The sequence below is a fragment of the Rhinopithecus bieti genome, unplaced genomic scaffold (genome assembly GCF_001698545.2).
Source record: "Rhinopithecus bieti isolate Rb0 unplaced genomic scaffold, ASM169854v2 scaffold_17174, whole genome shotgun sequence".
Classification (NCBI taxonomy): Eukaryota; Metazoa; Chordata; class Mammalia; order Primates; family Cercopithecidae; genus Rhinopithecus; species Rhinopithecus bieti.
In genome coordinates, this window is record NW_016808962.1 from 1,423,575 (window position 1) to 1,439,482 (window position 15,908).

At 49.4% G+C, this 15,908-nt stretch overlaps 1 protein-coding gene across 11 annotated transcripts in view; it reads right to left on the reverse strand.

Moving 5' to 3' along the window:
* The window catches only part of TNS3 (tensin 3), a 311,508-nt gene that overhangs the window by 191,247 nt on the left and 104,353 nt on the right, over positions 1-15,908 (reverse strand). For 6 of the 11 annotated variants that reach the window (XM_017888090.1, XM_017888093.1, XM_017888091.1 and 3 more), the window contains one exon: positions 15,284-15,322. Coding sequence is in view for 4 of the 11 variants with exons in the window: in XM_017888087.1 (XP_017743576.1) it covers positions 482-637; positions 4,098-4,151 (210 nt within the window). In the remaining 7 variants the exon portion in view is untranslated. Of the gene's footprint in view, positions 1-481; positions 638-4,097; positions 4,366-15,283; positions 15,323-15,426; positions 15,461-15,908 lie in introns of those variants that run through there. The other 5 variants (XM_017888085.1, XM_017888084.1, XM_017888094.1 and 2 more) reach the window with 4 other exon arrangements.

The following is a 15,908-nucleotide window of genomic DNA, read 5'->3' on the forward strand; positions in this document are numbered from 1 at the left end:
GAGGACTCAGCTGGGGTTAGGACTTGGCCGTGTACTTCCTGAGAAGAGGCTTACAACCCTATGACCCGTGGTCTAACTCCCCTTTTGTGATAGTGGAGGTTACAGAGGACCACAGCCTGGAACCAGACAGTCATGTATTAGGAGTTTGGAAAGGGCACTATGTTAACCCTATCACATTTTCAAGGTTTATTAGCTAGAATTCCTCTTTCAATACAACTTTCCCTCTTCCTTTATTTGGAAACTCCAAAGAACAGTTCCCAGAGGTTAAATGCTCAATTGCTTCTCTTTATTTACCAAATCAGAATGAGTTGGCTCCCTAGCATCCCCCAAAGGTAACTAGGGAGTGCTATGGTGGTGATGGCGGTAATGGTGATGGTGATGATGGTGGTGGTGATGGTGTAAGTAGTACTTCTGAAAGTCTGTGGTACACATTAGAAAATTACATCTGTGTCCAAAGTACAAAGCTAACAGCTATTACAACCTGGATGCAAGCACAGCCTGCCCCTGTGAAGTCCCTCATCTTCCACGACCCCAGGTTCTCTTCAAATTCCATTATTTCTGGAAAGACAGGCCATGCGGCTCCCCCAGGGCCTGAGAGCCAGAGAGGACGGGATGAGGAGTGCCGGTGGTCATCATGCTGGAAAACGAAGTAGAGAAAACTTTCTACTAAAGTAGAAAATACTCATGCAATTAAACATGTTTCTCCTTATTCTTTCTTTACAATTGAGCCTCCAAATAGGACAAGGTTTCTAGCAAGGACTTTTTTTTTTTAATTTTAACAAAATTGTTTTCTAATACTCTCAGGAAAGTGCACATTTTAAACAAACCTGTTATAAATGCACCAGGAGAATGAGACAATTATCACAGCAGCTATGAGGACCAGGAGCCCATGAAGTTTCAGATTTTGAGGGCAATAGTTGCCCTGCTGCTGGCAGACTGACACTCAGACTTGGGTCCCCAGCAACACACAGCATGAGTGAAGTTTCTGCCCAAAAAGCTAAAGATGCCTTCAGTGACCTGAGGAAACCGCCACGGCACCTGCTTCTCTAAACAAGGACTATTGAGCCACAGGACACCACAAATTCATAGCCCTGCAACCCCCATATTTGAAGATAAGAAAACAGAAGGTTAGAGAACAAGGCCATGTATGTAACAGGAGCAGCCTAAGCCTAGGCCCTGGCTCCTGGACCAAGCCAGTTCCCTCCCACAGCGCCCGCCGGCTGTCCCCCAAGTGGATGTAGGTTGGGGATGTTGTTGTGCGCGGTTTTCTAGATAGGTATCCCTTTTGCAGGTAAAATACACTCAGGTAAAATAAATAATGCTCCAGTCGAATGCCTCCCCTGACCTGGAATCTGTAACGCCTCCTTGTCACATGCCAACTTCTCTCCAACTACAGACATTAAAAAAAAAAAAAAAAAAAAATCAGGCCAGGCACAGTGGCTCAGGCTTGTAATTCCAGCACTTTGGGAGGCCAAGGCGGGCAGATCACGAGGTCAGGAGATCGAGACCATCGTGGTTAACACGGTGAAACCCTGTCTCTACTGAAAAAATACAAAAAAATTAGCCGGCATGGTGGCGGGCACCTGTAGTCCCAGCTACTCGGGAGGCTGAGGCAGGAGAATGGCGTGAACCTGGGAGGCGGAGCTTGCAGTGAGTGGAGATGTGCCACTGCACTCCAGCCTGGATGACAGAGCAAGACTCTGTCTCAAAAAACAAAAAAATAATAATTAATTAAAAAAAAAAAAAAGAAGCACTTTGATAAGATGAGGCAGGCAGATCACTTGAGATCCAGGAGTTCAAGACCACCCTGGTCAACACAGTGAAACCCCGTCTCTACTAAAAATACAGTAATTAGACCAGGCACAGTGGCTCACACCTGTAATCCCAGCACTTTAGGAGGCTGAGGCAGGCAGATTACCCGAGGTCAGGAATTCGAGACCAGCTTGGCCAACATGGTGAAACCCCATCTCTACTAAAAATACAAAAATTATCCGGGTGTGGTGGCACACGCATATAATGCCAGCTACTCGGGAGGCTGAGGCATGAGAATCACTTGAACCCGGGAGACGGAGGTTGCAGTGAACCGAGATCACATCACTCTACTCCAGCCTGGGAGACAGAGGAAGACTGTGTCTCAAAAAAAAAAAAAAAAAAATCAGTATTTAATGTTCCCCTTCAGTAATTACTGCTATTTCCTGAACCAATCACACATGGCCACTGCCTTCAAGGGCCCCTCCATATTTAAAATGTGTGACTACTGCTGAAAGAAATCAGAGAAAACACAAGCAAATGGGAAAACATCCCAGGCTCGTGAACTGGAAGAAATGGCCATACTACCCAATTTATAGATTCAATGCTATTCCTATCAAACTACCAACATTATTCTTCACAGAATTAGAAAAATATATTGTAAAACTCATATGGAACCGAAAAAGAGCCAAAACAGCCAAAGCAATCCTAAGCAAAAAAGAACAAAGCCAAAAGCATCACATTATTCAATTTCAAACTATACTACAACGCTAATGTAACCAAAACAGTACGGTACTGGTACAGAAACAGACACATACACCACAGAACAGAATAGAAAACAGAAATAAAGCTGCACACTTAAAACCATCTGATCTTCGACAAGGCCAACAAAAACAAGCAATGGGGAAAGGACACCTTATTCAATAAATAGTGCTAGGATAACTGGCTAGCCATATGCGGAAGAATGAAACTAGACCCTTACCTTTCACCATATATAAAAACTAACCCAGGATAGATTACAGATTTAAATGTAAGTCCTCAAACTATAAAAATCCTGGAAGAAAACCTAAGAAATACCCTTATCAACACCAGCCTTGGGCAAAGAATTTATGGCGAAGTCCCCAAAAGTAATTCCAAGGAAAACAAAAATTGACAAGTGGGAGCTAATTAAACTAAAGAACTTCTGCATAACAAAATAAACTATCAACAGAGTAAACAGATAACCTACAGAATGGGAGAAAATATTCACAAACTATGCATCCAACAAAGGTTGAATATCTCACACCAGTCAGAATGGCTATTACTAAAAAGTCAAAAAACAAAGACGTTGGCTAGGCTGCAGAGAAAAGGAATGCTTGTACACTGCTGGTGGAAAAGTAAATGAGTTCAGCCACTGTGGAAAGCAGTGTGGAGATTTCTCAAATAACTTAAAACAGAACTACTATTCAACCCAGCAATTCCCTTGTGGGTATATACCCAAAGAAATATAGATCATTATAGCAAAAAGACACATGCACTCATATGTTCATCACCATGCTATTCAAAATAGCAAACATATAGAATCAATCTAAGTGACATTAAGCATTGGCTGGATAAAGAAAATGTGGTACAGGCTGGGCGCAGTGGTTCATGCCTGTAATCCCAACACTTTGAACGGCCAGGGAGGGCAGATTACCTGAGGTTAGGAGTTCGAGACCAGCCTGACCAACATGGTAAAACACTGTCCCTGATAAAAATATAAAAATTAGCCAGGCATAATGGCAGGCACGTATAATCCCAGTTACTCAGGAGGCTAAGGTAGGAGAATCGCTTGAACCCGGGAGGCAGAGGTTGCAGTGAGCCGAGATCGTGCCACTGCACTTCAGCCTGGGCAACAGAGTGAAACTCTGTCTCCAAAAAAAAAAAAATGTGGTACATATATACCATGGAATACTATAAACCCATAAACAAGAAGGAAATCATGTCCTTTGCAGCAACATGGATGGACACGGATGCCATAACCCTAAACAAATTAACATAGGAACAGAAAACCAAACACCACATGTTCTCACATGGGAACATGGGAGATCAACACTGAGCACATGTGAACATAAACATGGGAACAGTAAACACTGGGAACTGCCTAAGTGAGGAGAATGGGAGAGGGACGTGGGTTGAAAAACTACCTATTGGGTACTATGCTCCTTACCTGCGTCCAGTACACCTGGGTAACAATCCTACACATGTACACTCTACATCTAAAATAAAAGCTAAAATTTTTAAACAACTTTAAAAATCTTAAAAAAAATAAGTAAAACACGTGACTGCTCTAGAATCTGTGCCATGAAAGAAAAGAAATCCCATTCAACCTGATTTTTCTTGTCCGCAGCAGACGTCCAGCCATCAGACTTGGCAGCATTCATTCATTCGAAACACTGCTTACAGGTGCGTCCAGGGACCATACCACAATGTATCAGCCGAAGGTGCCTTTGGTGCGTCCAGCCCTGACCCAGCCCACCTGTCACTTTAGGAGGAGAGTCCCCAGTGCAGAGAAATGCAGCAACCCTGAACCACAGATGCAGGTAATGGTCAGGGCTGGTGGGAATCCAGCGCCTGTGAGCCACACACCTGCAGCCCAGGCCTCCTAGCTGGGGTGGGTTTTTAATCATTAGCCAAGGCTTTGTGCTCCTGGGTGGATGTAAGCTGACACCGGGGTTAATGTGTTCCCTGCTGTTGACCGTTCACAATTCCCTCCACCTGCAGAGGCGGGACAATAGCTTCAGGAACAGTATCCAACCCACCACTTTCAAATTCCAGCTACAAAGGGAGAGTGCCTGCTTGTGTGAGGCTCACATTGACGGGTGTTGTTTTGTTGTTGTTTTGTTTTCGTTTTTTTTAATGTGTTGAAGGTTTTTCCCTCTTTCTCAGCAGGTCAGTGAACTGAGACCTGCGGATTCCTGGCTGTGGATGAGGAGTCTGCCTGAAGGGAAGGCCAAGGCTGCCGGGAAGCCTCCTCACTGGGGCTGAGTTCCCAGAAACCCTTTGGAAATAGCCAAAGGCCTGGATGTTATTTTAGGTGTGGGAGGAGACGGTGAAATCAAAGGAAAAGTACGGATCAAAGTTTAGCCTGTGGGGAGAGAGGGTGAGGGTGGGGGTGCCACAACCCACAGGCCTCAGTCCCAGAAGTCTGTGCCCACAGGGTCATGATGGCCTCACCAGGCAACTGTGCAGATGCTGTGGGGAGCAGCTGGAAACAGAGGCCAGGACCAAGGGCAGGGGCCATCCTGGTAACCATCTCGCCGTCTCTGTCTCTGGGAACTGGGCTGAGCTCTGAAGGGCAGCCGTCCTGGGTCCCACTCACCCATGGAGTCGTTCAGGATGGAATGGAAGGGGATCTTCCCTTCCAACCTGGGCACCCAGTGACTTAGGGCCTGACCCCTGTAGGCAGCTCCAGAGCACCCGCGGGCCCTGTCAGCCTTTCCTGGAAGAGTCCTGGGGTGATGGAAACCTTACAACGCTGCCCAATTCAAATGACAGTTTATCACCAGAAGCTCCTCTTTTAAACAAGTTCCACTAACATCTTCTGCTGTTTCTCTGCCCATTCTCAAAGTCTGCTCCATCTGAGCAGGATGCGGCAGTTTGGAGAAGGGGCCTCGGCCAGCCTTGCCCAGGAGCCACCTCCCCCTCGGGCGGCCACTGAGTACCAGCTCCTCGCAGTGCGTGTCTCCACCCAGATGTCGCAGTGCGTGTCTCCACCCAGATGAGGCTGGAGCGCCATGGGCCAAAAAGGAGTTCCAGAAATGCCTGAGGAACAACTAATTAACATGAAAGAAGGGAAGGGATGCACCCCATTGTATTAATTTCCTAAGGCTGCTGTAAAGTACTACAAAGTGGGTGGCTTCAAACAAGGCATGTGTTCTCTCGCAGATCCAGGGGCTGGAGGTCTGAAATCAAGGCGGCAGGAGCTCTACGCCTCTGAGAGCCCTGGGGAGGATCTGTCCCTGCCTCTTCCACCTTCTCAGGCTGCCACAATTAGTGGGGTTCCTTGGCTTGCAGACACGTGGCTCCAGCCTCCGCCTCTGTCATCACTTGGCTTTCTCCCCTTGTCTGCATCCTCTCCTCTTCTTACAAGAACCCAGTCATGGAAATCAGGCCCAATCTAACCCAGCATGACCTCATCTCCATCATCATTCCAAATAAGGTCACATTCAGGGGTTTCAGGTGGACATGAATTTCGGGGGAACACAACTCAACCCCCTGTATCTCCCCTACAGATGGTTCTCTGGGTCTGTGAGAAGTAGGGATGCCCTGCTGAGTGTTCCAGGTCGAATGTTCTTCTCACTGCACGCCGTTTCCTTACCTGCAAGGCTAGGTGTGAGTGTCACTCGGAAAGGAGCCCACTGGCTTGCCCTTCTTCACTGGTACCCATTGTGTGTGCCCATCAAGAGAAAGGCACGTGCACAGGGAAATAGGGAGACACTTTCAAAGGGGTGAAATGCACAGAAATCTCAGAGCAGTCCAGGACTGTGACCCTAAACTTGCTCCCTGGCAGCTCCCTACACAGGCCTTACAGTTGATTTGCCTAAGCCACTCTCTAGAGGTTGGAGGCGTCTAGACCAGAGGCCGCAGGTGTGCCGTGGGAACAGGAAGCCCTAGCCCACATCTCCGCACATCTTCAGCCTGTCCTACTCCCTCTCACAGAGTAAATCCCCGACACTCCTGCTGGCCTTCACTTGTTCCAAAGCAACAGAGAACCATCCTGCAACACATCCACAACCTCTCAGGGCTGAGGTCATGGGGAGTGATGAGGCAGGACCCTGAGCCATTGCTGTTCAGGACGCAGCAGCTGGAAGATGGGGCTGCAGCTCATCCCCCAACAACGATGCACCCTCCAGAGGGGCACTGGGTGAGAAGGAGACGGACTCACAGTGCTGGCGCCACCCCTTCCTCACCTTCAGCTGAGGGACCTCATGCGCATCCAGCCCTCCCAATCTGGGTGTCATCACCCACGCAGCCCTCCTCCCACCTGACTGCTCAGCATCCACACCCATTGTCCTCCACTGTGCCCCGCCAATGCCCAAATGCTGCGTGCACAGGCTAACTAAACACCACTCTATGATGACTGAGTGTCAAGGTAAGATCTGAGGAATGCAGTATCAGTTTTTTGTTTGTTTGTTTTTTGAGACGGAGTCTCGCTCTGTTGCCCAGGCTGGAGTGCAGTGGTGCCATCTCGGTTCACTGCAAGCTCTGCCTCCCGGGTTCCCGCCATTCTCCTGCCTCAGCCTCCCGAGTAGCTGGGACTACAGGCACCCGCCAACACACCCGGCTAATTTTTTGTATTTTTAGTAGAGACGGGGTTTCACCGTGATAGCCGGGATGGTCTCGATCTCCTGACCTCATGATCCGCCCGCCTCGGCCTCCCAAAGTGCTGGGACTACAGGTGTGAGCCACTGCGCCCGGCCCTGTTTGTATTTTTATTTCTGGGTCTCGCCTGACCTTTGCCAAAGCCACAGATGTTGAGTTTGGCTTTTCTGACCAAATGGAACACCTGGACGCTGATCCAACAGGATCCTTGAAACTCTTTGCTTCCTGGAGATCAGAGAGATTAAGGAGCAAGGACATTTGTGTATCTCCATTGACCTAATAGAACTCAATTTCACTGTGACTCTAGTCAAATATGTTTGCATGAAGGCTCCCGATGAGACACACAGAATCTGAAAGGGGCAGCGGTGGATCCAGACACCACGTGCATGCATACATACACGTGTAGGTGATCTTCAGCCGAGACTCTGCTGTGGTGTACAGACCCGTGACTATGTTTCTGAAGTTTACCGCAGTGGTGGAAACAATCCATAAGCAGGAAGTAACCAATGTCCAATCAAATACCTGGACTTATGGGCCGTGAGGACAAGAAACACGTACCAACAGACTTGCGGGAAGCCTTCTATGACAACATGCATGCAGAGACCACTGCAAGCTGGGGCCGGCAGAACAGACCCACATAGGCCACCTGGATCCACTGTCCCAGATCACCGGATGCTCAGCTCACTAAGCCCCCCACCCGGTAGTTTACATGTGGAAAGCGTGGGTGTTTTGTTTGAAATTTGCTTAATTTTTCTGTAAAATAAAATGGAGATCATTAAAGTGATTTCATTTATCTGAAGCTCCTCATTATCCATTTGGTCAGCATTCTTTCAGAAAGAATCCAGTCGCTTCATGAGACTCCATCACGGCCACTGGGGCAGAGGCAAGGATGGCAGCACATGACCTGCACAGACTTCCTGACAGTCACATCTGTCCTGTCCTTGTGTTGGCTGGTCTTGTTGCTCTGGTCACTTCCTCTGTCTGGCTTTCTGAGTTCAAGCAAAACATACTGAGCAAAGTCTCAACACATGCACACACAACACAAACAAAAAAACCTCACACACAATGCCACACACAACACACAAAACAGCATACACAAAACACTTCACACACAACACACACAAAGCACCTTATAAGCACATATCACATACACAAAACACTTCACACACAACACACACACAAAGCACCACACACAACACATGAACACACACAGCACACACACCTCGCACAACACACAACACACACAAAACACCTCAAAACACACATAAACCACTTCACACACAACACAACACATACACAAAACACTTCACGCAACACATAAACACAACACACACATCTCACACACTACATACACAACACACACACTGCAACACACACAGAACACCTCACACATAATACACACAACACACACAACACAGACATGTACACACACCTCACACACAACACACCTCAGCACCACACGCAACACACATAGCACAACACACACACCTCACACACAACACACGACAGACACACCTCACACACAAAACAAACACCTCACACACAACACTTCACATACAGCACACATGTACTGCAACATACACAAAAAACACCTCACACACACGTAACACCTCACACACAATACAACACACACAAAACACACATGACACACAACACACACAAAACACTACACACATTGGAACACTCAAAGCACCTCACACGCAACACACAACACACACACCTCATACAACACACATGACAGACAACTCACAAACATACAAAAAACACACCACACACACCTCACGTACAACACACATGCTGCATCACACAACACACAAACACAGCATACACAAAACACCTCACACCACAGACCACGGGCACATGCACCTTGCACACACAGCTGTGCAAAGGTGGAGTGTGAGCTCCAGCCTGAGGCTGAAATGTGAGCCCTGCGGTCACCTTGGAGGGAACCAGCCCGCTGGCGCTGGCGTCAGGTTAGGTGAACCAAGAGAAGCACCGCCCTGATGACTCAGCCACTATTCTTACCCAACCCCTCTTCCGGGGCCACAGACCACAATGGCCAAGGCCAAGCAAGAACAATCACAGAGTGAGTGCAGGCAGCTGGCCCGGGCTCGGGACCTGCCCGGAGCTGGATCAGGCACTGCCCTGAACCCTCCCACACTGGAGGCAGCCACCAGAAGGCGGGGACACCGGCCTCCTTCAAGGACAGTAGCCCCGCTGTAAACAGGCGGCACTTCCCTGGGGCAGGCCAGGCCCTCCCTGGAAGCAGGCTGGCTGTGGGCTGCCTAGGAGGCCAGGGGAGGGGCGGGGGGGGGGGCGTGGAGTGGATCCCACACATGGCTTCAGGGTGTCCTAGTGAAGGCTGCCCTACACCTGAGGGCACCAAGATTTGCTGGTATGAATCAGTCGCTTGCAGAGGGTATGAAGGTAAACACAGGGCGGAAAAAAATAAGGACATTGCCCTTGAACTTCTATCAAAAGCTGTGGGGCCACCATTGGGACCACTGTTAGGCCACAGCATCGTGAAAAGATCTTGCAAACCTGCAACTACCAAGGACAGACTCCCGTGTGCCCTTGTTCCGACCGCGGTGGTGCCTCCAAGTCTGCAAATGCGGGATCACAGAAATCATCTACTGTAAGTGTCTGTCATCGATATCCTCACCCTCAGGAAGCAGGGGACGCGCTCTGGAACTCATCAGACTGGTTCTCTCCGTCAGGAGCACCAGATCAACAATGAATGGCACACAGCAAAGGTTGCGGGCACCAGAAGAACCGCACTGCCAAGTCACAACCAAACAGGCTCTTCCCCACACATCACGTGTCTTCCCTGTGTCACACCAGCACGGAGGATCTAAGCATGTTATTTCATTCGATCCTGGCAGTGACCCCAAGAGGAGCTGGTGGCACCCTCATTTTACAGAAGAGGAAAGTGGAGCCTAGAAAAGTGAAAAAACTCCATTCAAGGTCACACAGCTCACTAGTGTCATAGCCGGAATGGGACTCAGCCCAACTCTAGTCCATGCTCACACCTACTACTACATTCTGTGCCTGTGTGTGCATGTGAGCACATGCGTGTACACATACATGTAGACTTACAGAGCAGCCGGACCACAGGCTGTGACTCCACTGTAAGGAGCCCGGCCACCTCTCCCAGCCTTAGGGACAGCAGTTACCTGAGCAATGGTGAAGCATTCTCGCTATGACCCAGCAGACCACAGCCCATGGAAAGGTAATGTAAGCAGATGAGAAAGACACCAACTGTCCCTTTATAGTTTGAAAAGCCAGAGGTCCCAATGAGGCTACGCTTGCCTCCGATATCCCTCCAAAATCCAGTGCCAGTAGCTTGCCTCTGACATCCCTCCAAAATCATTCCGCTTGACCCGTGGAGAGGTGGCGCATGCCCCAATGCCTTAGTCTACACCCTTCATAATTTCCCTCATCGCACATTTTCTCTGCTGATTCTTATTTCTTCCCACCTTCCAGAAAGGTACATGCCAATCATTGTGGTTTCCTTTTTACACTGGCTCCCAGGAAGCTCCAACCCTGTGTCCATGTAACATCCGCTAAGCTGACATTCACAAAGGGAAGTCTGCCTCCCAGCTCCTTTCTCAACAACACTATGTGCTGCTTTTGAGTCCATGAATTAATCTAACCTCACATTCCACTTTTGTAAGCTGCTGCAATAAACAAACAGAAGATTCTGCTACCGGGAATAGGAAAACGAACATCACAGGTAAACAGCCACAGGTTCAATGCACCACAATCACAGAAAATGTTCCTTCTCCATTGTGTCTTAAATGCCCCAGGGAGCCACAAAGTCACCCTATGCCTGCAGACAAAGGGCCCTCACACAGTATAATGTCATTAAGGTGACAGACACCCTTACAGTCCCGTCGTGGGAAGCCAGCAGGCAAGTACCACTGGCATGGTTCATCACCGCCTTCTTTCTGCCCCACCAGGGAACTAGGCCCAAGGGATTCAAAACAATCATACCCTTAGCCAGCGCAACTCCAGGAATTTTGACAGACCCGGCAGCTCACCTCGATAAAACATGCTGGGATGAAGCTATTCTAGAACTTCTCCAAAGGGGTCATGCCCCTCAGGTTAGCTACAGAGCAAAGGCAGGCGCTGGGGGTGGGTACAGGTGCCAGATGAACTCCAGGTGTGGGAGGGGCCTCAGCACAGGACAGAGGAGAAGGGCAGCCAGGTCTGAGGGCAGGTCACAGAAGGCCATGGAGGGGCACTGACACCCCAGAGAACAGAAGCCACTTAGTATCTGGGTGATGTAGGAGTTTCTTCACTTTTCTGAGCTCCAGCAGGTGAGGGAGGGCAGGGCATCTGAGACAGAATAGGTACTCAATGAATGGTAACAAAGAAAAAAAAAAAAACAGCTATTAGGTGACCTGGCCAGGTCCCACAGGGCACAGTGACACCCCAGGTGACATCGGGGATGTCAGTATTATCTGAAAGCAATTCCATGCCCATCCAAAATGCCAGGGATCACAGTGCCAGAAGACTCAGCTCAGACAGGATCAGGAAAGAAGAAAAAGACTCTGCTTTCTGCCCTGGGAAGCCACACTGTGCAGGTGGAAACCCTGCCGCCCAAGCTCCACTAAATAGGAGGGTCTACTTCTACAAGGCCACCTAGCAGGGAGGCAGAAGAGTGCTCAGGCCGGGCTGGGCTGCCACATCCATCCTTCCATTTACTCCTCCACGCCAGGAGGAAGACAGCACTGCCCTGTTTAGGGGAGAAAGCTCCATGCAAAATAAAGATGTGAGGGAACTGGGTGTCTTGGCATCAAAGGCTCACCAACAAATCTGATGGCAAGGGACTGTCTACAAGGTGGGAGAGCCTCAGCTACCACCAGGAAAACAGGCTTCAGCTAGGACCTCGGGACAGGCACACAGCTCTGGGGCCACCGGGGCCTATGACAAACCTGAGGAAATCAGTCACAAACCGCAGTCTGTCAAAACCAAGCATAAAGACACGCCCCCAAGCTCCCCTACGCCCCCCGCCACCGCACTCACCCGTCGGGGGTGAGTGCCACAGAAGAATGGAGTGAGAGTGGACCACAGGCCTGGGGACACAGCTGAGGCCAGCAAGGATGGCCGGGCAGGCGCCCGCCCCGGATGGCCCCACACCACCACCTGGGGAGAGCAGCCCAAAAGGCAGGCATTGCCACCCCTGACTGCATGCCCACAGGCTGATCCCTGCCCCAGTTCCAGCTCACAGCCAGGATTCCCACACTTGAGCTGATCAACCTTGCCAGAGGGCTTGTTAAAGCACCGATCACTGGGCTCCAGCATGAGTTCCTGATTCAGTAGGTCTGGGCTGGGGCCTGAGAATGTGCATTTCTATAGGTGCCCAGGCAATGCTAAGGCTGCAGGTCCAGGGACCACACCTGGAGGCCATCTGGTCAAGGCAATTTGAAAAGGTCACAGAGAGCTTAGTACGGAGTGGACTCACGCATGTTCGTCTAAGGGAAATACACACACACACACATTCACATACACATAAACTCACATACATAATGCACAAACACATCCATGCATACACATATTTGANACACACACACACATTCACATACACATAAACTCACATACATAATAAACACACACATCCATACATTCACACACAGGTAACAATTACATTATCCACATATATATATACACTCAGATATATTAATAACTACATTCGAAACCTACACACATAACAATTACATACAAGATGCATATATTCACATATGTAACATTTATATACATAATATACGCATAGAAACATTCATACATATATACACTCACATATAAAGACTACATACCTAATATATATATTCACATACATAACACTCGTATGTATGGCACATGTATGTATTCATGTGTTGACACATGTATAACATGTACACATTCATTTGTGTGCATATAACAATTACATGTATAATATGCATGCATGTGTTCGTATACCTATAATTACACGCATAACATGCATGTCTATTCATATACATATAACAACTGCATGCATGTGTGTATTCATATACATACAACAATTACATACATAATACACACACACACAGCAGCAAGGGGAGTGGGCAGGAGCCAGGCTGGGCTAGAAGAGCCAGATCTCTTAGCAACCGCACCTATGAAAAGATTAACGGGGAGGCCGTGTCCTGATGCAGGGGAAGGGCTGTGCTCCAGGAGACTGAAGACTCCTCTCTGGACCCTGGGCTCCAGGGGGCACAGTGACAACATCTAAGCAGCCAGGACGGGGCTGTGGCCTGTCCCGGCTGTTGACAGCCCTGCAACCCGCGTCTTTAGACCCGGCACACGGCTTTAGCCCTCTGGTGCCTCTGATGTCCAGGGCTCACCAACAAATCTGATGGCAAGGAACTGTCTGCAAAGTGGGAGAGCCTCAGCTGCCACCAGGAAAACAGGCTTCAGCCAGGGCCTTGGGACAGGCACACAGCTCTGGGACCACCTGGGCTTCAGCCCTGGGCTCCGGGGGCCTGTGACAAGCCTGAGGAAATTGGTCACAAACCGCAGCCTGTCAAAACCAAATGCAAGGACACTCCCCCAAGTCCCCCCACTCCCCCCGCTGCCCCACCCTAACCCCTGTCAGCGGTGAGTGCTACAGAAGAATGGAGTGAGAGCGGACCACAGGCCTGGGGACACAGCTGAGGCCAGCAAGGACGGCCGGGCAGGCGCCCACCCCGGATGGCCTCAGCTCTTGATGCTGCAACATGTTTTTCAAAGTTTGTCAATATTTTAGGTTTCTGAGTGAGATTTTTTTAAATGTTCCTATGACCTCAAATGCATACTGTGCTCTTCCAGAAGAGAAGAGACCACACCATGTGACAGCATTAAAAGGAGCATAATAAGGGCACCCTGCCTGTGGCCAGGCTTCTGTGACAGGCCTGAGCCCATAGTCCCTCTTCTTTCGTCCGCAGCTAGGTTAGAAAGCACCCCTATGGCCATTGCATAAAGGAGAAAACTGAGGCTCAGGTCAGCAGGGGGAGAGGGCAGGGCCTGGCCACTCAAGTGATGAGGTTAGAGAGCCACCCCCATGCCCAATAGCTTAAGGAGGAAACCAAGGCTCAGGTGGGCAGGGGGCAAGAGCACAGCCCAGTCACTGGAGCCACGATCTGATCTTGACTTCATCAGAGCAGGGAAGCTGCCACACAGGCGCCACTGGCCGAGCCTGGGGAAGGATGTCCTACTGCACCACAAGACAGAGGCAGTTAGCCAGTTCCATGTCTGGAGGTCACCAGGCTCACAACCCAGAAGACTGCCAAACCTTTCTCCAGCAGAACACCCCAGATTCTGTGTATGGCGAAGCTAGGGGGAGCCAAGGGCAGAAAGCCCTGCCCTACTTGAGAAGTACAGGCAACAGCACACCTGACAGATGTCCAGGAGGAACCACGGCGTACCTGTTTCCCTACCCCACCGGGGAGGCCCGAACCTGCATACACTTCCCCAGCAGCAAGAGGCAGCTTCCCATCTCCCTCCCAGGGAGTCGCTTCTGATATGCAGTGAGAGAAGAGGGTCCTGTGTCCTACTGTCTAGGCACAGTGAGCCTTTCAGTTATCCTGCAAGCTGCTAATAAGCCCTCAGAAACAAAGCTTCACCCCCTTAGCTCCAAAGGGTGGAGGCAAATAAAACACCAGGAGGTACCACGACCTTCCAAGGAGCTGCATTTGAAAAGCAGACAGCAATTTAAATTTGCCTAATCACAAGCCAAACAGAAAGTGCTATTGTATTTACCTTCAATCCGATTTGAACACACACACACACCCAGTATTTGTCAGAGTTGGATGTCAGTCTACAAACCACTACACTACATTGTCCACTGACACCCGGTGACCCAGGCACCCTCACTATCCAGGTTTTTATCACTAAGACAACAGACTTAGCCAAGGAAACTCAGCCTGGGGAGATTCGCCCCGAAGGTAACTATTACTGATAGAAAGGCAGCTCCTGCAAAGGTGCAGCGGATCCTCTTCTCTAAAAAACCATGCAAATGGCCAGTGCAGCATGGTCAAAGGTCCTCAGAGAGAGCCTTGGGAATGAAAGCTACAGGTCAAAGGGAGGGCATGGATCCTAGAGGAAGCCAAAAGATCCCCAAAGAGGGCCCAGCTTCAAGAAAGGACTTAGTCCCACAGGATAGAATAATGGAACCAAAGAAATGCAAAGGGCTTACCTGTTCCAGTCGGGCTTGCACACCGCAGGGAATCACCACCTTTCAAAGACAGAAGAAACAGATAAGCAAACAGATTCTCCAGGAAAAAAATTAGCATAATAATCGAGCCAGGCTCCCAAAGTCTGAATGAAACTGTCTCTAACCTCACTCCGACCAGAAAGCTGTAGCAGATCAAGACTGACAAGATTTAGAGTTAAGAGAGTCCAGGGTTTTGTTCACTTTTGGAAAGTCCCTGTCCTTTTTGCTAATGTCATGGAAACCATGGGACCTCCCCTTCAAGAAAAATGCAAATCACTCATAGATACAAAATTTAGCCCCCACTTGCACAAAGAACTGGTAGACCTCAAGGATGGAAACTTCCGAGTCGGTCCGTATTTGGGGAGCTTGGGAGTGGGGCCCAGAGAAGAAGGTGGAAGGTTCTCCCTGGCAGTCTTCAAGCCCCTACTCCTCCCATCCTCACCCAGGGGCATGCATTCTCTACACAAGGGGCCACTTTTCCAGAACTATTTCTACAAGTACAACTGAAAAAGTCTGAATGTGGCAATGTGGACGTGGTTATTCCATTCGACACAAGAGACGGGAGAGGAGACTTGGACTCCATCAGAGTCTCTGAAGACCGAGAGCT